General features: G+C 52.4%; 1 protein-coding gene across 5 annotated transcripts in view; it reads right to left on the bottom strand.

Moving 5' to 3' along the window:
* Positions 1 to 1,820: 1,820 nt before the first annotated feature.
* BOC (BOC cell adhesion associated, oncogene regulated) overlaps positions 1,821 to 20,552 on the bottom strand; it is a 39,899-nt gene continuing 21,167 nt past the window's right edge. Inside the window, exons 4-19 of one of the 5 annotated variants that reach the window (XM_028110705.2) lie at positions 19,808 to 19,954; positions 17,807 to 17,950; positions 16,033 to 16,326; positions 15,388 to 15,660; positions 13,756 to 14,063; positions 10,310 to 10,472; positions 9,748 to 9,858; positions 9,030 to 9,236; positions 8,483 to 8,664; positions 7,920 to 8,025; positions 7,485 to 7,607; positions 4,929 to 5,150; positions 4,019 to 4,254; positions 3,725 to 3,804; positions 3,057 to 3,250; positions 1,821 to 2,008 (exon numbers count right to left, since the gene is read on the bottom strand). In XM_028110705.2, the coding sequence (XP_027966506.2) occupies positions 1,821 to 2,008; positions 3,057 to 3,250; positions 3,725 to 3,804; positions 4,019 to 4,254; positions 4,929 to 5,150; positions 7,485 to 7,607; positions 7,920 to 8,025; positions 8,483 to 8,664; positions 9,030 to 9,236; positions 9,748 to 9,858; positions 10,310 to 10,472; positions 13,756 to 14,063; positions 15,388 to 15,660; positions 16,033 to 16,326; positions 17,807 to 17,950; positions 19,808 to 19,954 (2,978 nt within the window). The remainder of the gene's footprint in view (positions 2,009 to 3,056; positions 3,251 to 3,724; positions 3,805 to 4,018; positions 4,255 to 4,928; positions 5,151 to 7,484; positions 7,608 to 7,919; positions 8,026 to 8,482; positions 8,665 to 9,029; positions 9,237 to 9,747; positions 9,859 to 10,309; positions 10,473 to 13,755; positions 14,064 to 15,387; positions 15,661 to 16,032; positions 16,327 to 17,806; positions 17,951 to 19,807; positions 19,955 to 20,552) is intronic. The other 4 variants (XM_088027156.1, XM_028110706.1, XM_088027193.1 and 1 more) reach the window with 4 other exon arrangements.

The following is a 20,552-nucleotide window of genomic DNA, read 5'->3' as shown; positions in this document are numbered from 1 at the left end:
CCTGATGCCTTTCCTCTTTTCCTGCTATTGGCTAAGGTAAATACACATATTTATCTCATTTAATGTGCCTTAGAAGTGCTTTTTCTCTCCTAGAATTTTTTTTTTTTGAGAGCAAAAACCATTCAATATTGTTATGGTTCCGGGGCTGTGCAGAAAGCAATTTTACGTATCACTTCCATAAAGTTCACCAAGATTCACTTCGACAACTACATGGGATCATCAAGGAGCAAAAAAATAAATAAGTAAAATAAAATTTAAAGCCAGTGGGCTAGGAGGTGAGTTACAGCCCAGCTCGGAGAGACCCTGGCTTAGCTGAGTAAGGATTGAGAGTATTGGCCCTGTCCCACTCCTGGAAGTGACTTTTAGGCCCACAGTGCAGGGCTGTAGCTGAAGTTACATCTTATTTCTTCTATCATTTCCATGTTCCTTACAGTCCTTCATTTTATTTCTTAAAGTATTTTTTAAACACAACTTTTCTAAAGATCATGTTGCATCTCGATGAGAACGCTTTTCCCAGTTTAGCTGTCGGACAGAAAAAGCATGCAACAAAGGTAAGCGCAGGCCCGGTATCTCTTCCGGCCAGTAGAGGGTGCACTTGTCTGAGTGTCTGGTTTCTCCCACGGGTGACTAGGGTGGAGTGAGTCTGGCCCCAGGACTCGTAACCAGATTCAGAGTCTCAGGCTGCATTGCATCTGTAACTCACCTTTGCTGAAATCTAGCACACAATTTCCCTCCTGAGAACGGCTGAGTGTTAGGGCTTTCAGTGCAAAGCTTCAGCCTCCAGCTAGTGCCAGTTGCAGGTATAAAGGTTGATCCTGTGGTTGTATGGAAGTAAGTAAATGTTGATTTTAGACGACTAGTGAGTCAACTCCTCTGGCAATGTTGGTCTATCTTTGGAAAGAAAAGTGAGCTTTATCAGGCACCACACATGCACGTGCAGCCTAGCACTTAACTAAATGGCAATCTGGAGAAAATACTTCGTCTTCCACACATATCTCTGTGACCAAAGCTTTACCTCGAGTCGAGTCCATTCAGTAAGAGAACTGCGAATCTGCTTAACTACTTCACACTGTCTCCCTCTCGGGCTAAACAGTTACTAACACAATACTTAAAAAGACAAAGAATTAGACATCTGCTACCTTTACCAGCTCTCAGACTCTTGACAGAGTTGAAATGTCACAAGTGGAGATTTTCTTCAAATACTCAAACTGAATCCTAACATCTAAAGAGGATGCTGACTCATGTGACAAAGTTGAAGGTTACAGGAAGACTAAACATTTATTTAGAAGTTACAGTGTTTGTTTTTACAGAGATAGGTTGCCACAGATTATTGATTCTGGAAGTTTGTTAATATTTATAGGACTATACACATCTTAGTCTATTCTCATGAGCATCTTCTGAAAACGTCTCCTGTAGTACTCGGTCCAGTCGTCTTCACAAGTGTCTCCAGCCTGTGATATGGGGGCCATTGCTTTTCCCTCATCATTGGTCATGGACAGTGTGCCTAAGATTCATCCTCTCAGCAGCTTCTCTGGGGGCCTTGTGTGGCCTCCTGGGTGGAGGCAGAGGTGCTCAGTGAAGGGTTGCCTCCTCAGACTGTGTTACTCTTGCCAGGTGGAATCCTGTTACGGGGGCTTCTTTGATTTCCCCCTCATAACTCAATGGGTAGGATTCTCTGTGTCTCTCCAGAATTATAAAAACACATATACATTTATTTACAAGTGCATAAATATATAAATATGGCTATTATAGAAAAATAAATACCAATTTTCTCTCTTTTTAAAAACAATATATAGTCTTTCTGGGATATTGGTTTCTGCCTAAATTGTAGGAGGTGGTGTTTCAAAAGCTACGTGCACTGGTGAGCTGGGGGAGAGCCGCATCCCAAGTTCCTGCCCTATGTAGGCCCCTGTGGGGTGCTGGGAACACCAGTCTCCTCCACCCACTTGGCAGGAGTTAGGACTGTCCACCTCTTCAACTGGTACAAGGCCCAAGCAGCACGGGGGCCCTGAGGGGAGAGAAAAATGGAAAACATTAAAATCCAGACTGACCAGGGACCGTTGCTCAGTGGTACTGGGTCAGTCTCTGTGATGGGAGTTGGTTATACTAGCCCTAAAAGAGGCAGAAAGACATAACTATGGCAAGGGCATTTCTGTTCTCAGGTCTTAGAGACATGGCGGGGGGGTGGGGCACTTGTTACCCATGTGCCACCTACACATTTCAGTGAGGGAACACCGGAGACTCTCAAGCACTAAGCCTATACCCTGGGGCAGATGAAGTCAGCTGAGCCCATGAAATGTGGAAGAGAGCCCTGTTCTTTCCAGATATAAGCTGCTAGTCTACCCCTCTGATAGGATTTCTCTGGGCATAATCATCCCACCCCAGATGGAGTCGTTTTGATGATGCTGGGATCTGGCTCTAGGAGGTGCCTGTCTTAGAATTTTATCTCCCAGAGACAGAGTCTAGGATCTGCATGCGAATGGACATTCATGCCATGGAAGCTAAGAAGCATTAGCCAGTTGTCTGAATCAGCATGTGCCCCAACCAAGCGTCCACTGGTTTCCAAGAGCCTGGCACGAAGGAGGACTGTGGGGCGGGCGGTATGCACTGAGGCCCCGGAGAAAAGGCTCTGTGGAAGCACAGAGTTAGGAGGGTGAGGTGAGAACTCGGTTGCTTAATGGCTGATATCATCTCATTCCTTAATTAAGAGACAAGACCCAACAAAGCAAGGTATTTGGGGTGATTAGAGAATGCCTCTTGGTGTGATGAGAGGCGGTAGGAATTTGTGAATGGTCTTAAAATGCCGAGACCAAAAGGGCTTCTTTCTCTGAAATGGGGATGTGTCCTTTTCTCAGCTTTTTAGAGCCGGCCCCACCTGGTTTGCCCCCACAGGCTCGCTCGCTCCCTGTCTCTCCCATAGAAAAGCTGTTGGATGGCTCTTAACACCACTTTTGAGGACTGTTCTCTCCCCCTCTCTAGGCCACTGTGGGGTTATGGACACCTACTTCATGTCATCCCCAGCCTGTGCAATTTCCCGCCCTGCCTCTGGCACCAACCTCGGTGAAAAAGAGGGTCCCAGGTTGCTTCCAGCCCAGGGCTCTGGGGTACGTTCCTCGCACCTGACTGGCCTGTGGCGGTGGGCTGCTCCTGGAGGTGGCGGCAGTCTTGGTGGGGCTGGAGCAGCAGGTGAGCTGAGTCATCAGGCAGTGTATATAAGAAAGAGCCCTCGTCTGGGCTAGACTTGGGACCCCTGCGGGCACGAGACCAAATGGAGAAGTGAGGTGGAGGCAGCGTGGGCCTGTCTGTCCACCGCCCTGTCTGAGGGCATCAGAGCTGGTCAGGGCTGACCATTTGAACAGTAAGAGATGCCATACCACCACTTCCGTGGGTAATTCTAGTCTATTTCCATTTTATTCTGTGTAAGTCGTGGGTGCGTGAAAGGATGTGCAGTCAGGTGCCGAGGGGCCTGTGGACAGAGCCAGTTGTATGTGGCTGCTCTGGCCTGCCGAGCGAGGGAAGGACTCTGACAGGCCAACCCATGCCGCAAAGCAGGAAGGGCATTATAACTGCAAACACAACACCTCCTTAGGAGACAAGTCCGGTGGAGCAGGTTGTCAGATGTGCCCCCCTCCCCGGCCCCCCTCAGTGACTGAGACTGGGTTTGAGGAGCTAATGAGAAAGAAAGCTCTGGAGTGAAAGGCAGGGATGGGAGAGGCCTGGTTACCTGGGAATCTGGTGACTGGGGGGGTCATATCCAGTGCCAAGAATGGTCTGCTTTAGCAGGCCGCTGGTGTCCTCCTGGTGCTCAAAAGAAAGAGTAACAAAAAGGTCACATCAGAGTCCAGGTAGCTTTCCTGTTTGGTGTTCAACAGAATGAGCCATTCCTTCCTGACTAAAGAGAGCCAGACCCAGCAGCCCAGGACTAGAGGCTGGAAGGGAAAAAGCCCCAGGAGGCAGCCCAACAACCTCCCCTATGCTGGCCCGCACCTCTGTGCCCCCATTCCCAGGACTACGTTACCTGCTGAAGCACCCCTGGGCAGTGCTGCTGAGCTTTCACGCCTGGGTAGGCCAGGGCAGCTGCAGGGCAGCCCCTGTTCACATGGATCCCACGGGCACAGGCCCGGCTACTGGTGCCACTGAGATAGGGCTGCCCATTGGTCTGCTGGCCTGGGAGTCCTCCCAGTGGTACCATAGTATATTGGCAGGGGGAGGACAGAAGGGCACCTCGAGGAAAACCCAGGTCTGTGGTATGTTCTGGAACGACAGAAGGACAGAGGTATGCTTAGGCCAAGGAGGCCCAGGGCAGCCTCCAGTACCACAGAAATCTCAGAAAACTTCTGACTACATAGGGTAAAATGAGGTACGCAGGGAGCTGACACTGCCTCAGGGATGAGAATATTCTCTCTCCGAATATTCTTCCAGTCACCCACTTCTAACATTTAGACTTTTCTGCAGTGGGGAGAAGGGTGACTAGATACAGGGGCAAGAAGTGGTGAGCCAACAGAAGCAACATTTAAATGAGGCAAGTTGCCCAGACGTGTTGCCATTTGAAGCAGCAATTAGTGGGTAACAGGCCAAGAGGGGAAGCTCAAGGCATCCGCAGGCCCAGAGAAGCGGCAGGGAGGATGTGGGGTCCATCTGCAACACGAACATGTGGTCAGAGCAGCAGCTTCAGACATGGAAAGGAGTTGGAGCCAGATAAGTACTGAGCTCCAGAGACTCAGAGAAGACAGACCACTTTCCACTGCATGCTTTCCATCTGCCAAGGCCCATGAACTGGGAGGAAAGGGTCTGGGCGTGGCATATTTTTCTCTCTCTGAGCCCTGTGTGGGGACCCAGGAGCTGACGCTCTAGTGAATGCGAAGCAGGGTGCCTCCTCCCCTCCCTAGGCTCCTTCCCCGAGGTGCCGAGGGGGGTCACTCACTCACTTTGCTTAGACCAGGCCCTCCACAAACAGAAGGGGATGAAGGCGACAATGATGAGGACGATGGAGCCCAGGACAACCCCAACAATCAGGTAGGGCAGGTCGCTGGAGCGTGCCACCATGGCCCCGGTGCCCGTAGGCCGCTCTGCGGTTTCCGGGGGTGGCAGCTGAGGTGGGGCCAGAGTTGGGGGTGGGAGCCGACCGGGTTGACCAGAAGACTTCCGGGCTGTAATTGTGGACAAAACTCACTTCAGCATCGATTATCTGACATTTCCCCCCCAACAAACAAAAAAACAGCACCAACAACAAACCTGATTCCATGGGACTGGGAAATGGGGTCAAACTCACAAGGCAGTGCCTCAAAACTCTGTATTAGATGAGTGTGGCATCCAAGCTCAGCATGAAACTGGCCTCTAATGGGAGATTTGGTATTGCTGAAGGGAACTGAACCTTCTATTTCAAAACACAACCTGAGATATTTGTGAGCCAAGCACTGAATCAGACTGGGTCTTTTGGGCAGAAGAGGTGTAGGGCTTTTCTCAGAGAATAGCCAGTGAACTTTTGGAAGAAAATCTTTAAAAAAACAAAAACAAAGAAACGCATGAGGGGCACCTGGGTGGCTCAAACAGTTAAGCGTCTGCCTTCAGCTCAGGTCATGATCCCAGTGTCCTGGGATCGAGCTCCGCATCAGGCTCCCTGTTCAGCAGGGAGTCTGCTTCTTCCTCTGACCCTCCCCCCATTCCTGCTCTCTCTCTCACTCTCTCAAATAAATAAATAAAATCCTTAAAAAAAAATGCATGAAACCAGCAAAAGAACTGGGAATGGCACAATTTACCCATGGATTTGCTATTCCTGGGCAGATAAGGGTTGCAAAGTCCTAGGTCTGAGCCTGGCCGCAGAGCAGGGAGATGGAGGTGGGGAGATGCTCTAGGGCATTCAGTAACAGGGAACCACCCCTTCTCTAACAAGATGGCATCTCCTCCTGTGGCTCGTGCTAGTTGCAGGCTGTGTCTGACCTGTTAACGCCCATGCACAGCCATCTACCTCTCGACTCTGACAGCACAGCTGGCGATCTCCCGCTACCTCTCTGAGGGCAGCTGCTTACATTTTTCTGTCTTCTCTTCAGAACTGCCAGCCCTCCTCGACCCTCTCAGGCCACACTCTCTCTACTCTGTCCTGTGTCCTGATGGCTGCCAAGTCCCTGTGCCCAGGGCCCTCCCCCGCCGGGAGACCTGCTTCTCTCTCAGGGTCTCGGAAGAATCAGCCCCAGGAAGTCTCCAAGTGGTTTCCCCTTGCTCCTTCCTTTCTCCTGGGCTCTGCTGCTCTTCTGGCTTCCCCATTTCAATAAATGGCAACATCATCCGTGCGCACTTTGTGCTAGACACCTCACGGTTCACTCTGAACTCCCCTCATTCTCCCCTGGCCCCGACGTGCTAGCGGGCCCTGGTCCTACCCCCACGTCCTCAGGACAGACTCCAACTTGTACCTTCTCTTCGCCCGTACTTCACAGGCACCGCGCTCTCTCCCAGCCCGCTCCCGCAGAGACACCAGGAAGCCCTCTCGACCCCATGGCCACAGGGTCCTCGATGATCCAATGCCCACGGACCCCCCCGGGTCCTTCCCTGAACATTCCCTCTCTCATCCTCCTTCTAGATGCCACACCCTCCAACCACCGGGTGCTACTTGCAGGCAGGCCCTGTCCCCCAGGCTAGACCCACCTGAAGCTTCAAGCCCTCCAGCCCGGGGTGAAGCCAGGGTGAAGCCTTTGCTCTTTGCCCTGGGCGCTCTGTGTGCCACTTGCTGCAGGACTTCCAGCCCCTCCCTTCCCTGCACAGGGGGGAAGCGGGCAGGGAGTGCACACAGGAGGCACTCTGCCTTTGCTGAATAGGGGAGGAAAGTAGTGCAAAGCTAGAGAGACAGTGTTGCCAATGTCGGGAAAATGGATTCTTTTCTGTCTCCATTCCTATTCCTTTGTGATCCTCTCCTGATTCTGTTCTTTGCAATATACCTGGGTTAGATGTTTCCATATTTGCAAAATGGACACGATGATATCTATCCACTTGACCAATGTGCAAATATTAACAAGTTATTATGTAGAGATGTTTAACATGCTTCAGTGCAGGGAAAGAATCCAGGCTTGTCGTTAGATGAATTTGGCCCAAAGTGTGCTCCACCCTAACTGGCTAAGTGAACTTGCTCCGTTTCTTTCCTACCCCTATGGAATTGTAGTTAAATCCAGTAAACCAACCAATGTAAGTACCAAATGTTATCGGACTATAGTGTTTATAGAAAGTTCTGACCTTAAGGATGGGTTCTATTCCATGAGGTCATCATGTATGAGTTAATTCCCCACTTCCTTGAAGCCATCAGGATGGCAACCCTATTCATACCTGAGGCCCAGGCAAATGAACAGAAGGGTTAAAAATGACAAGGTTTAGGAGTACTTAGAAAATAAGGTGTCTTCATGGGGAAGAGTTATCAGCCTGCCACATGGAACAGTGACTTGGTCCTAGCTGGCTAGAAATAGCAAGAGGAGGGCAGAGAGCCTAAAGAGAATCACCTTTGGTTTCGCAGATCATCACGTTGCTGAACTCACTCTCCCCGCCCTCATTGAAGCACTGCATCTTAATGTCGTAGGAGGTCTCTGGCTGCAGGTGGCTGATGGAGTGCCAGTATCGATCCCCTGGAAAACACAGCAAGAAAGTCACACGTAGTGATATGCATCTGGTCTGTCTGGAACCAGTCACAGTCGGACTCGGACAGGGTTGTGTGTGTCTGGGCTGGTGCCGTGAATGCAGCAGGGCACCCTGGGGCGGAGGAGCACTGGAGGAAAGGAAGCATGTGGGTTTATGATCTTGATGACCCTAGGTGTGGCACGGGTCCATGATATGCGCACGGATGCTCTGTGGCCCACCAGCCCAGGTTTTATACTTTCACCAACACCTAGGCCCCCCTTGCCAACAGAGAAAACCATATCACCTGAGGTGCCGCTTACCTTCCACCATATCCTTCTTGTAGTCACTATCATTGTCACTGTCTGTGGGTCGATAATAGATATAAAAGCCATGGATTGGGGTGTTGTTGTTACTTGCTGGAATATACTATAGGGAATGGAGAAGAAAAACAAGTTGACCATGGAGCAGAGAAATCATGTGAATAGAAGCACTGGTGGATAGAAATTTTACCCCAGCCTGGAGTTTAAAAATTCACTGAGGGAGCCAAGAAAATACTTCTGCTGATATCTCCAAGGCTTTCTGGGGGAAGGCTGTAAGATCACTTGTTATTTAGCCTAAAGGTCCCCCAGCTCTTGGAGACCAGAAATGGCCATTTCTCCAAAGACATAAGTCCCCTCTAAACCTGCCTGGGTACCATAAGGATGAGGCTCTCTGGCTCAATTCCCAGGTATGGGGGGCTTGGGGGGGGGTGGCCACTTAAGGGGAAGGATCTTAGAAGAAGGGCAGAAAAGTGATTCTTTCCTGCTCCTGCTGCAGCAGCCAGCCCCTGTCATCATGAAGCTAGGCCCCATCTCCCTGTTGCACTCTGTGCGAGGCCACTTACCATCCACTTGAGCATGATGGTGGTCTCGTTGACAGCATCGGTGAAGGTGATGTAAGGGCCTGCCACAGGCCTCTCGTACGCACGGCCACTATAGCTCGACACCACATACGGCCGGGAGGGGGCGCTGGGCTCACTCTCCCCCAGCATGTTCAGAGCCCTGACACGGAACTTGTAGGAGGTGCCTGGTAAGGGACACTCACTTGAACCCAGGAGCTGGAAAACACTTCTGACCAACCCCCACCCAGCACACCCAGAACCTGGAGGGACCTTTTGGGTAGCCCTTCCCCAAACGCCAGTCCCCAAAGGACACAAGGACTCCCATCTTCTTCAGAAAGGAGCCACAGAGGGGACAGCTACGGACCTCTTACGGAGAGAGGGAGGATAAGGAAGGGTTTGTAGGATGGAGGGGACACCACCAAGAGCATCCATGTATGCAAGACTGGGGCGGGGCCAGACCAGCAGAAAGAAGAGCCTCCAAATTTCCGACTGTCTTCCGAGGGGTCGGGGACAGCTGGAGGACCAGGTGGGACAGTGGTCAGACCCCTACCTTTCTCTAGGCCAGTGATCTCCACCGAGAGCCGGGAAGGAGGGATGGCACTGGTGGCCAGAATCCAGTCCCCCACTTTCTTTAGCTTCTTGTACTCCACACGGAAGGACTGGATTGGGAAGCCACCATTCCCACGGGGAATCCAGGTCACATACACTGACGTCTCAGAGGCCATGGAGATAGTGGGCCTGTCTGGAGCTTCAGGGGCTGGAGGAAACCATACGTGAGGGAAGAGGGAAGCAGGAGGGACACGATAAGGTGGTTGTATTGCAACTGGACTTGGCCTGTTCCTGACTGGGGCCTGTTACCCGACCCCCCCCAACCCTCCCCGTCTGGTGGCCGTATCAGAACTTCCAGAGCTAACCTGGGTCACCTTCTCCCAGAAGAAGCCCTTGAGCTAGGGCCCCTAGAACCATGCTTCTGCAATGTCAGACTGTGGAGGGCCCAGAGTCTGTGGATCTCTCCTCTGTGCTGTCTGGACCCACAGGGTTAGCAACCCTTACCCCTCATGTCAGACTAACATTTTACTTGAAAAACTCCAATCTACATTTTCTTATTGGGGTTGGCTGGGGAGATGCCAAGAAAATATCGTAAGGCTTCCCAGACCCACGGAGCAAGATCCCATTCCACCTGCAGCAGTGAGCCTTCTGAGGTGGTGGGCCTGGTTCCAGTCCTGACTCCTGCTCGCTCCCGCCCCTCTGAGCTGCTGGGGGCTTACGAGAGAGGCGGCCGTGGTCTGGCTGACTGCTGCTCTGGGGGCTGGCTCCAGGGTCGTCTCTCTGGATCTGCTGCTCCTTGCTGGCCATGACGTCAGGTTTGGGTCGCCGTCCTGGAGGGAAATGGATCAAAACCAGCAGATGGGGGAGCCTGTATTAGGTCTCCCTTTCCAGAGAGTTCTTTCAGCCTGAGACTCTGCTGGGGGCGTCTAACAGGGTGATTCAAATCATACAGGACATTGGCAGTGTGGTCGGATTCCTAGCTCTGCCTGACCATTATGGTACTGTGCCTGGCCCCAGCGTGCGGGTGTGCGTGTGTGTGCATGTGTGTACACACACGGGTGTGCAACAGGGGCAGTGGCCACAGAGGCCAGCTGGCAGCTCTCCTGATGAGACACAGGACCTCAGCCTGGGCTCATAAACTACAGGGAGGCAACAGCTGAAAGGAAGATAAAGTTCAAGGTGAACAGCTGGGCCAAGGTGAGCAGGGCTTCCCCTCCTGGGCCTGGCAGGATTTGCTCAGGCCCACAAAACCCCGAGCTGGGGGCAATGTGTGACCCTTACCAGTTCGGAAGGTGACCATGGCTGTCTGGCCTTCGCCTCCACAGTTGTAAGCTGCCATCTCCACTTCATACAAGCTCCCAGGGTCGAGTCTGGTGAGGGTCAGGCAGTGCTGGCTGGCTGCAATGCTGGAGACGGTCCAATTGTCAGAGGAGTTTGTGACCTGCTGGAGAAGGTAGCTGGTATCAGAACTGGCATCTCAGCCCAGAGCTACTGGTGGCCGTGGTTTGCGGAAAAAGCAGAATGGAGTCCAGCAGGGCAGGAGGAAGGGAAGGACCGTGGGCCGGGTTTGGGGAGGGGTGGCGCTGCTGAGCGCAGACTGGTCCTGCAGGCTCTGGAACTTCTATCCTCTCTGGGACAGTGAAGTAGGCTCCCTGGTCCCTCATTTAACCATCCCGTCAAAGAAAATTCAGTGGGGAGGGTCGACAGCCCTCTTAGAGCTGAGAATTTCCCCCAAACACCTCCTATCTGTATTTCCGAAAACCTCCACATTTAACTTTTTTCTCCTTGCTCTATTTAAACCAAATAAACACAGTCCCTTAAGTTTATGTTCTGAGAGGATGATTAGGAGGATAAAAGCAGCAGCACCAGTAGAAAGAATCTCGGCTGCTGAGTGCTTACTGTGTGCTCAGCATGGCAGCAAGCACTTTACAGGCCCTGTGAAGAGCTTTCACGACAACAGACCAAGAGACAGGTGGTAGTTTTTTTCCTGCTTCACAAATGCTAAGGCTTGGAGAGAGGAGTAATTTGCCTACAGCTACCTTGCTAGTGAGCGCAAAAATCATGACTTGACTCCAGAGGGCACATTCGTAATCATATGCAACTCGTCCTAGAAAGAAAGAGTCTGGGAGCCAGAAAATCTTGGGTTTCAATCCTGATTGTGTCTCTAAATCCAGCTGCGTAACCCTGAGCCAGTTCCCTAACCTCTCTGATCCCTAAGGTTTTCATTTCTCACACTAGTCAAATGAAAGCTCTCAGTCTCTTCTGAAGATTCAGTGAGATGATGTATATAAAGTGTCAGGCACTAGCCTGGGACACAGTGGGTTCCCGGTGAGGGCCCGGCCCCTTCTGCAGACTCACCCCACATCCTCCACTGGGCGGGGGCCACCGTTTTGATCCCTCTCTTTCCACTCCTGCCCTCACGCCTCGCTTTGTGCTTAAAAACTGCGGATGAATTGTAACTGTTATGGATTAACCTTTAATGGCCCCAAATTGCTAGCTCTTTAAATAAAAAAAATCCAGGCTCCCTCCCCGACAGGTGATGTCGAGAGGCTGCTTCATCTCACCTACCCTACCTTTCAGGACAAGAGGTTTAACTGCCAACAGGGCACATCTCACAGAGTCTGCAGGGACTTGAGCTGTGGTTTGCTCAAGAATCAAACAGCTGGTAGGAAAAGCGCTTATCCCTAAGCAGAATATTCCGAAGGAGAACAAAACCTTCTATTCAAGGGACAGGGATGGTCTGGGCTCATTTATGTCAGACTTCCAGGATTTGTTCCAAGGGAAGAAGTTGTTACAAACTGAGAATCCTCAGTAGTACTGGAAACCCAGACACAGTAGCCCAGGGTCTGCAGATGCGGCAGGAAGTGAAACTGGCTTCACAATGGGAAAAAGTGAAAATGAGCTGAGTGCTTCCCAGTCTCCTGCAAGAGAAGGGGCTGGAAACACAACCCAAACACTGATTTTTCCCTTCAAAATCCTTCCTTGTGTGACGATCCTTAAGACCTGCTAGTCCTTCGAGAAAGGTCCTGCTTGCAAGACATAATTACTGTCTTGGCTGTGTCCACCTAGCAGCCCCAAGTGCCCCAGAGGCCAGAGCCTAACCGAAGCCAGACCCAGCGGGGGCACGGTCCTCTCATTTTCCCTGTACCCCTTTTCTCCCTTGGCCCTCCCGGCGCTGGCCTCACGCTGCCACTGGGCTCCAAAACAGAACTAAGAAATAGCCTGGTCATTAGTCACTGTCACACACCCACAGGGTGAATACGGCCCCGGCCTGGCATTTCCGGATCACCACACATGGCCTTTGCCAGCCTGCCTCTTGGTGAAGCAGTTTCATGGCCACCTATTGGCCTGAAAAATATGACTGTTGTTCTCATTGCTGGTTCTTGTCTCCCGCGGACTGTAAGCATCTGGCCTGCCCTGATCTCTGTCTACAACTCGAGACGCAGGTGTCTAGTTACATACAGAAACAGGATTAGGACCAGCCCTGCCCCATAACCTGGGCAGAACAATGCAGCTTTTTGTTACAAATACATTCACCCCCATTTGCTGGCTGGCTGTGAAGAGGCCAGCAGGCCGTGTTAGTGAGAAATTGCACCCCAACCCCCACCTAGGAGGCAGTTTTGCCTCAGGGGTCTTTCCGACGAGCCAGTGCGTCTGCGGACTTGTCCTGAGCCAAGGTCACAGAGGGAAACAGAGCGAGAGGGGCTGGCAGGGTCCAGAGCAGGGGAAAGGGCTACTGCACAGCTGACATGCCGCACTGCAAAGGGCTGGGTTCGTTTTTTGGTTTTGGAGGGGGAGAAGAGTTGATAAATACTTTTAGTATATAAAATATAGCACCTATAATACATTATCAAAGAACATTAAAAAAAATCCATTTAAGAACAGTAATTTTCTATTATCTAATGGTCTTAGAAAAAGCAGCACACATCTGGGATGAACAGAAATGCTCCTCCAGGACATTCCTTAAAGGGAACCTTATGCCCTTCTCCCTGTGGGGTAACAGCAGGTGAGCTCACGGCCCTGTCCTGCCTCACAGGACACCGTGTCCAAGAGGATGGCCTGGCTGCTGTCCCCACACCCTGCCAGGGCCAGAGGTCCCCTCCCTGCTAGCTCCCGAAACCTCCACCTGGACAGGCCTCCTTCTGTCAAGGAGAAACAGCTGAGGTTTGAGCAACTTGATGCGCTTTCACCTCCAACGCCCGCTTGTCAAAGCCGAGCCATGAGGGATCCTGAAAACTGAGGGGGTATTTTACAGTCCTCAGAGAAAACACTTGTTCACAAATATTTGTCTTCCTGGCCCTACAGCTAGCTTGCCATGTGGAGTTCCTGCAGGTATGTGCCCAGTGGAGCTTGCTTCCGTTAAAAAACAAAATAAAAAATATCAACGACAAATGACAGAGGGAAGGGGGAGGGCAGGTGATGGTGAACAGGGAGACTATTCACTTTCCCCCAGGAGGAGAAGTTGGTGGTGGTCGCTTCTGGGAAAACAGCTCCCAGAGAACCTGAAGGAGCACACATGACTTTTTCCTGGGCGTCTTAGGGTCTCACATGCCTCAACTCACAACCAACTTCCTGGGAGGTGGCAGGAAAGTACACCGGAGGAGACAGGAAGTCAAGGGCAGCAGTAGGGATTGCTGGTCCAGGCTGCAAGAACTCAAGGGGAGATGGCTAGTAGGCAGAAATCCCTGCCCAGGTCTGAGAGGTCCGCACAATGCCAGTCACCATACCTTGCGGTGTTTCACCACGTAGTAGAGGATTGGCGCCTGGCCACCACCGTCGTGCCGAGGCCGCCACACCAGCTCATATGAGTCCGTCTTGGAGGTCCGGGGTGAGCTGAGGATGATGGGCGCCTCGGCAGGAGCCACCTGCCCCTTCTCTCCAGGGCACTGTGGGGAAGCTGGCTGCACTGATGTCAGGGGCTTTGGGAGCCCTGGGCTCCCCCTTAGCATCTGGTCAGGGCTTCCAGGTCTGGAGGGCAGCATGGAAGGGGTGGCAGTGTCCAGCTTAGCGTCCTGCCATGGCCTCAGGGTTGTAGCTGGAGGACCAAGAAGGAAAGAGAAGGGAAGGAAGAGTTAGTTAGTTAGTTCCCCTGGTCATTGGCTGAATTGTTGGCCCCAGGGAGAAGACAGAGAGGAGTGAGAAAACCTGTGGGGACAGGAAGAGCCCTCAGCTCAGAGCCTGAGGTGACCATCAGCCCACTGCACACATAGCCAGGCTCTGTGGGAAGAGAGAGAGCTGCGTCACTGCCCGGCCAGGAGAGATGGGCAGCCTGATGCCCTGTGCCCAGGCTTCTTGCCATGGCCCCGGGCGGCAGGCAGGCATCTCCGCAAACTGCTTGTTTTCCTGAGCCCATGCACTAGCCTCACCTCAAGTGACGGTTCGGTTTACTCCTGAGGAACACTGCACCTTCCTCCTTATGCCTATGTTGGGGTGGGGGACATGTCCCTTCACTGCAGGGTCTTAACACCATGCAGCCTTTTCCTACTCCACTGCAGCAGCCTGGCATGTGAGATGGGAAGCCGACTGTAACCCCATCAGAGAATCTGAGAGGCCAGGAGAGGCAGCACCTCCCTCAGGAGGCATCTACAGAATCTGCCAATGCTAGTTCCTCTCCCCAGCCTGCTGAGCCATAGAAGGTTGGCATCTGATCATGTGGATTCAGGTTATCAAATTATTCCCTTGGTGCATTTAGTCTCCTCCATGAGGAAGTGGAATCTCTGTTATGTTTCTTTGCACTGCCCCCCCCCATCATCTAGTCCAGTGCCGAGCACATAAGTAACTGCTCAGTCAGTACAGGTATCAGCTGAAATGAATCAAGCTGAAAAGGACAGATTTGCTTTTCTTAACTCTAGGGGAGTAGTTGTTAAACTGGATGTCATGGAACCCTAGGAACCCACAGATTCCACAAAATAAAAAGCATTTTTAAAAATACAACAGTAAAGGGGCGCATGGGTGGCTCAGTCGGTTGAAAGTCCGACTCTTGGTTTTGGCTCAGGTCATGATCTTGGGGTTGTGGATTGAGCCCCGAGTTGGGCTCTGCGCTCAATGAGGAGTCTCCTTGGGATTCTTTCCCTCTTCCTCCCCCTCTGCCCCGCCCCCTGCTCATGTGCACTCGCTCTCCCTTTCTTTCAAATGAATAAAAAAAAAAAAACCTTTAAAAAATACAACAGTAAAACGAATCATTTCCACTAGCGAAAATGTACACTTTTGACTTTTAAATAAATTAATGTAAGCTTAAACTCACAACTAAAAGCCACTTTTATCTATTTTATATATTGGGGTTCTCAGTTGGATTTCAGTTGAGGAAAGAGCTCTGTGAATATGCGGCTGAGATCTCCAGCCTTTTGGGCTGCACTCACCTGGCCTGGCGGTCCTCAGCTGGACCACGGCATGGGCGCTCCCAACTTCGTTCTCAGCCATGCACTGGTAGACGCCTTCGTCCTCAGGCCCTACGCTGACCACCCGCAGGGCCCCGCGAGACAGTCGGAGGCGTGGGCTAGAGGCGAGGGGCACGGCATTCCTCAGCCATAGCACAGAGGGCGGGGGCTTCCCACGCACCTCACAGGTGAGCTTGGCACTCTGGCCCCACGGGATGATCAGCTGGGACAGCTCCATGGTGACCTCAGGGGGTTCTGCCAGGAAACCAGAGCAGGGGTAAGAAAGGCTGAGGTCTTCCCATCCAGGACCAGACAGGCTGGGGAGGGATCTGTAGTCAGGAATGGGTCCCCCCCTTCCCCGTGACTGTCGGTAGAGGGAAGGAAAGGCTCTTGGGTCTCTTCTGTCGGTCATGACAGGAAAGGGCTAGAGAGAAATGCCAGGCCCGTACCCTGGCCCCTGGGATCCAAGCATGCCCAACTCTCTCTGTCCTCCTCCACCACTCACTGGGCATGGGACCTCTCACGAGGCACCTGACCCTGTCTGAGCCTTGGGGTTAGGAGCATCTAGAAAGACCCCACCGACCATAGAGAAGACCGAGGAGAAGAAAGTCTGCAGGAGACACTCACCAAATACCTGGACGTTATAGAGGATGACTGCTGCACCAGGCTCCCCAACCCCGTTGTCGGCCATGCAGCGGTAAGTCCCCGAGTCCTCCTCACTGGTGGCGTCGATGAGGAGGTTGCTCAGCAGGAAGCGTGTCTTGTTGTAGCCGGCAACACTGGATCCATCCTTGGCCCAGGTGACCCGTGGGGGTGGGATCCCGCTGGCCACACACTCCAGGATCAGACTCTGGCCCTTGGTGACGATGATGGTCTGGGCCTCTGGCGGGTAGATGATGCGAGCAGCCTCGGCAGTGGAACCTGGAGGGGCCGGGAGGTGAAGGGCAGCATGTGGGGCCAGGACTCGGTGCAGAGGATCCCCTCCATCCCGCCTCAGGTGGCCAGGCCCCAGGAGGCAGTCCCAGACAGTGTGGACTTGGAATCAAACATCCGCTCAGGGGCTTACGACCTACATAAAGTGAGGCAAGTTACTGAACTCCCCTGGGCCTTGGTTTCTTTATCAAAAACAAGGCCCTCCTTCTGCAGAGAGCTGTTGTAAGAAATGAGGAAATATACTGGAATAGCGGCATTGACACAACATACGTATGAATAACTATGCATGTTGGCAAAGAAAAAGATGAGGGGTTGGACAGAGAAACAAATGGTGTAGGTGGCTTTTCCTGCTTGCACTCAGCAAGTGCACCCCAAGTCGAAGGATGAGCTAGGAGACAAGGGTCCACGGTATCCCCCACACCACCCATAGGTCTTGGTTCTCAGCATGACTCACGGTGTGAGCACCTCACGGAGCTGAGCGGGACCCACAGTTTGAAGACATGCATTTCCTTCCTTAGCTGTACAGTATCACAGGTTCCCAAAGCAAATCAACTTCTGGCTCAGCTGCTCAGCTAAGGAAGGAGTGATCTTTTGCCAGTGCTGGCGGAGAAATGGCATAGCACTTACTGGAAGGCAGGTTGCCCTCCAGGGGCCCCTCCCTCCACGCTGGCCTGTGTGATTCTGCTTTAGGTGCCAAGCAGGGGCAGATCTGGGTTTTGTAAGACCTGAGACTTACACAGCTTGGGAGGCCCTCTTTAAGAACCAGAATGCACAATTACAGATACAAAATCCCATGACTGAGGGACTGCTGAGGTTTGGCTTCGTTAGCTGCACAGTACATCTGCCCCTGGCTGCCTCTAAAACCAAACTTCACATAAGACGTCCCTCCACTGAATAAGCTGGAAGCCTAGAAAAGTGCCTGGCCCCCAGGAAATGCTCGGCAAAGGCAGACGTTGTTTTCATCCAACTGGGGGAGTGTGTGGGCCCCCACGGACCATCACCAGAGGGAGGTGTTGGGCGCACCTCAGCGGCGCAGACAGTGTAAGCTCGGCCTGGCCTTGTGCCAGGCAGGCCCTGTGGCCTCACACAGGCACAAGCGCCTCATCCCCTGTCCTGTGCACGTGCTGTCAGCTGCTGAGCACCAGGCTGTCCGGCCCTGGCATCCACATCCCAACAGATCCCCGTTCTGGAAGTCTCACAGTGAAGGAGAGCTCCCAATAGGCAGGAGAAAGGGACAAGCAAGCACAGCTACCTCCGGAGCTAGGCAGGGCACATGTGCCGCTAGAGGGGAGAGGACCCCCACTCCATGTGAGTCCTGGATATCCCACTGGCCCAAGCCCCACAGCTCCAACCCCCACCTCAGAGAACTCAGACTTGGAGCCCAGCCTGTGCCCCCCCTCCCCTGAATCCCCTCCCTTCTCAGCCTGACCAGCCCCTTCCATCAGCGAGACACCCCCTTGCCCCTTACGGCGCACGCGGAGCCTGTCACTGGAGCCTGAGGTTTTCACTTCCTGGGTCACTGGGTTGTAGGCAGCACACTTGTACATTCCCTCATCCTCCTGGCTCGCGTTCACAATCTGGAGGTTTCCCGATGGCATGATCAGGTAGTTATCTGAGAAAACGGCAGGGTGAAGGGGACATGGGATGAGTTTGGGCCCAGAATACTGCAGCTGGTAGTCCCCAGTGGGCAGGCAGGGCAGAAACCATGAGCTGTGCACCTGAATCCCAATAAGCCCAAACTGAAAATGCTATTCTCCCCGTAAAACCTCAAATCAAGGGGGGACGGAAATGCCAGAGAGTAAAACTAACCAATCAGCTGACAAACTGGCTGACAAGCTAACAAACTGGCTAAATCCCCTGAGTTAGTACATAGGTCTATGAAAGAACATGTTATACTTTCAAGGGAGTAGGGTGGAAAGGAAGCAAGATTTGGGGTCTGCCAGACCTGGGCTTAAACTTTGGATCTGCCATGGACTGTGTGATTTTGGACAAGCTGATTAACCTCTTAGATCCTGTTTCCGCATTTGTAAAGTGGTAGGATATGTGCTACCTCAGTGCCACTGTAAGGATTGAGGGCCCCATGCTGTACACGTGGGAGATGAGATGGTCATTCCTGCAAGCCACCAGGAAGGAGGGAAATAAATTTATAATTTCCCATGAGTCTCTGTCAGGGTCATGGCTCTGAGCCACCTCACTATTGAATTTCTGCAACCAGGGAGGAATATTCTAACTCCCAACCACGACCTTCTCCATGAATGTTACTGAAACCCTTCTTCTGCATCACTGGTTTGCTGGACTTTGTCTGCTTCGGGACCAGGGATGCCGTGGGGACGTGGCCCCAGGGCTGTGTTCTGCTTCTTTCAACAGGAGAAAGATCCGTGGCTTCTGGACGCTCCAGTGATTGGGATGGTGTTCAGCTTCCTGGTAGGCAAAGCACTGGCCATCAGCTCTGAGCTCTCTGGTGGCCTGGCCTGCCCCAGGGGGGTCCTGGTGTCTCCGAAATCTGGGTTCACTGAGCCTGGTGCCTGCCTGCCTGCCACTGGGCTGCCCCAGGTATGAGCAGCTTAGTTAATGCCTGACAGAATGGGAAAAACCCCTGATTCCTGTGGGGCTTCCTCCAGAGGCTATAGCCAAGCTTCTGCTAGGGACAATGGAGATTAATTCTCTACTCCTCTTAGTCTCCAGTTATTTCTGAGTGGAAGGATTAGGGGTTTTACCCTGTCAAAAAATAGTTTTCTGCATTTTCTATAGTGAACATATATATTCCTCATAGGAATACAGGAACATATTCCTTTCATAACCAGAAAAACGTAATGAAAATATTTAAGTAGCTATAGAATATTCTAAAAGGAATACATTTTGAGCTGTGGGTTCAGTTAAGCAGGGTCTACTTGGCCTTCAGTGAAGGGTCAACTATGGGAAGAAGCTGTTTTCATCTTGAGAGACATCCCTTCTCCTCCCTGGCATTCTGTGGACCACAGCTTGGCCTCTCCTAGCCCAGCTGTCATGTACGCCGTGGCCTGAGCAGGAAGCTAGGACAGCTGAGACAGCTGCATTACCAGGAAGATGGGAAGGGAAAAACCCAAGTCCCACTGGCAAGCTTCCTCTGCTGTATGGGAAAGAGCTCCACCTCCCATCGGGCAGCCCTGCAGTCCCACGGACGGCTGGGTTCGTCAGGCCGCCTTGCTGTGTGTGCCTGGTGGCAGGGAATCCAGAACCCTGTCCTGACAGCCTTGATCAAATGGTGACAGCTCAGCAACATCTTCCAGAGCCTCAGAGGATGAAGACATTCCTCTCAAAAGGGCAGAAGACCTTCCTTATGGAAACCAATCCCTTTAGGATCCTACAGGGCTATGTAGCAAGGCAGAAGACCGCTGACCAGTGAGGTGAGGAGGGAGCGGAGGGCATGTTGATGGGGGTTGAGGACGCAGTAGGCAGAGGTGGTCAGCTTCCCCACTTGCTCACTCACCTCTAGATGCCTCTAGCCACTCTTGTTTGACACTGTATCGGACCTGGGCTTTTGGGTGGCTCTCAGGAAGGTGGCAGGCAATGACCGCTGTGTTCCCCTCATCTACTTCAATCACGTGCTGCACGTCCAACTTGAAGTCCTGGAGGTCTGTGGAGAGAAGGGAAGGTGCCAACTGGGCCTCGATGGAGGAGAGAGACAAAGCACCATTTTAGGGTGGGCAGATACCGTGGTGTCTTCAGTCATGATAAACAGCTGCAGGAGCCTCACTCCCTGGGGGCTTTCTGGGGGTGGTCCAAGTCCTTCCTCCAGCCTTCTGTTGTCTATAAGAGTTTGCAGGATGGAATGTGTGGCCTCCATCACTGCAAGAGAGTTCAACTTGGTATGTATAAGCTGGAGAGTGGGGACACTGTGTAAAGAATTCCACCAGGAGATGCCTGTGACCCAGACTGGCCTCTTCGGTTACTCTGAGACATGGTGGCCAGTTGGCCAGGCCCAGGGGCCCTACTGAACCTGGCAGGAGATGGGTCACTGATCAAGGCATAAATGCTCTGGCACAGCTAATGGAGATGGAAGGGAAGGCTGAAAGAGAATTGTGATCTCTTCTTTCCAGTTCAGTCAAGTTCCCTGGTTCTTCTTTGACATCCCAGTAAAAGTGACGGGCCCTAGATACTGCTCAATCGCCAACCATGGTTGTGACAGGAAGGCTGAGGCTACCCAGAGCTATACTCTCTGTCATGGCTAATCC

This window comes from Eumetopias jubatus, unplaced genomic scaffold (assembly GCF_037043125.1).
Source record: "Eumetopias jubatus isolate StellerSeaLion01/CBP00866 unplaced genomic scaffold, mEumJub1_p1.0 scaffold_1, whole genome shotgun sequence".
NCBI classification, from domain to species: domain Eukaryota; kingdom Metazoa; phylum Chordata; class Mammalia; order Carnivora; family Otariidae; genus Eumetopias; species Eumetopias jubatus.
The sequence above is the reverse complement of the archived record's forward strand: the minus strand, read 5'-3'. Positions and strand labels throughout refer to the sequence as shown.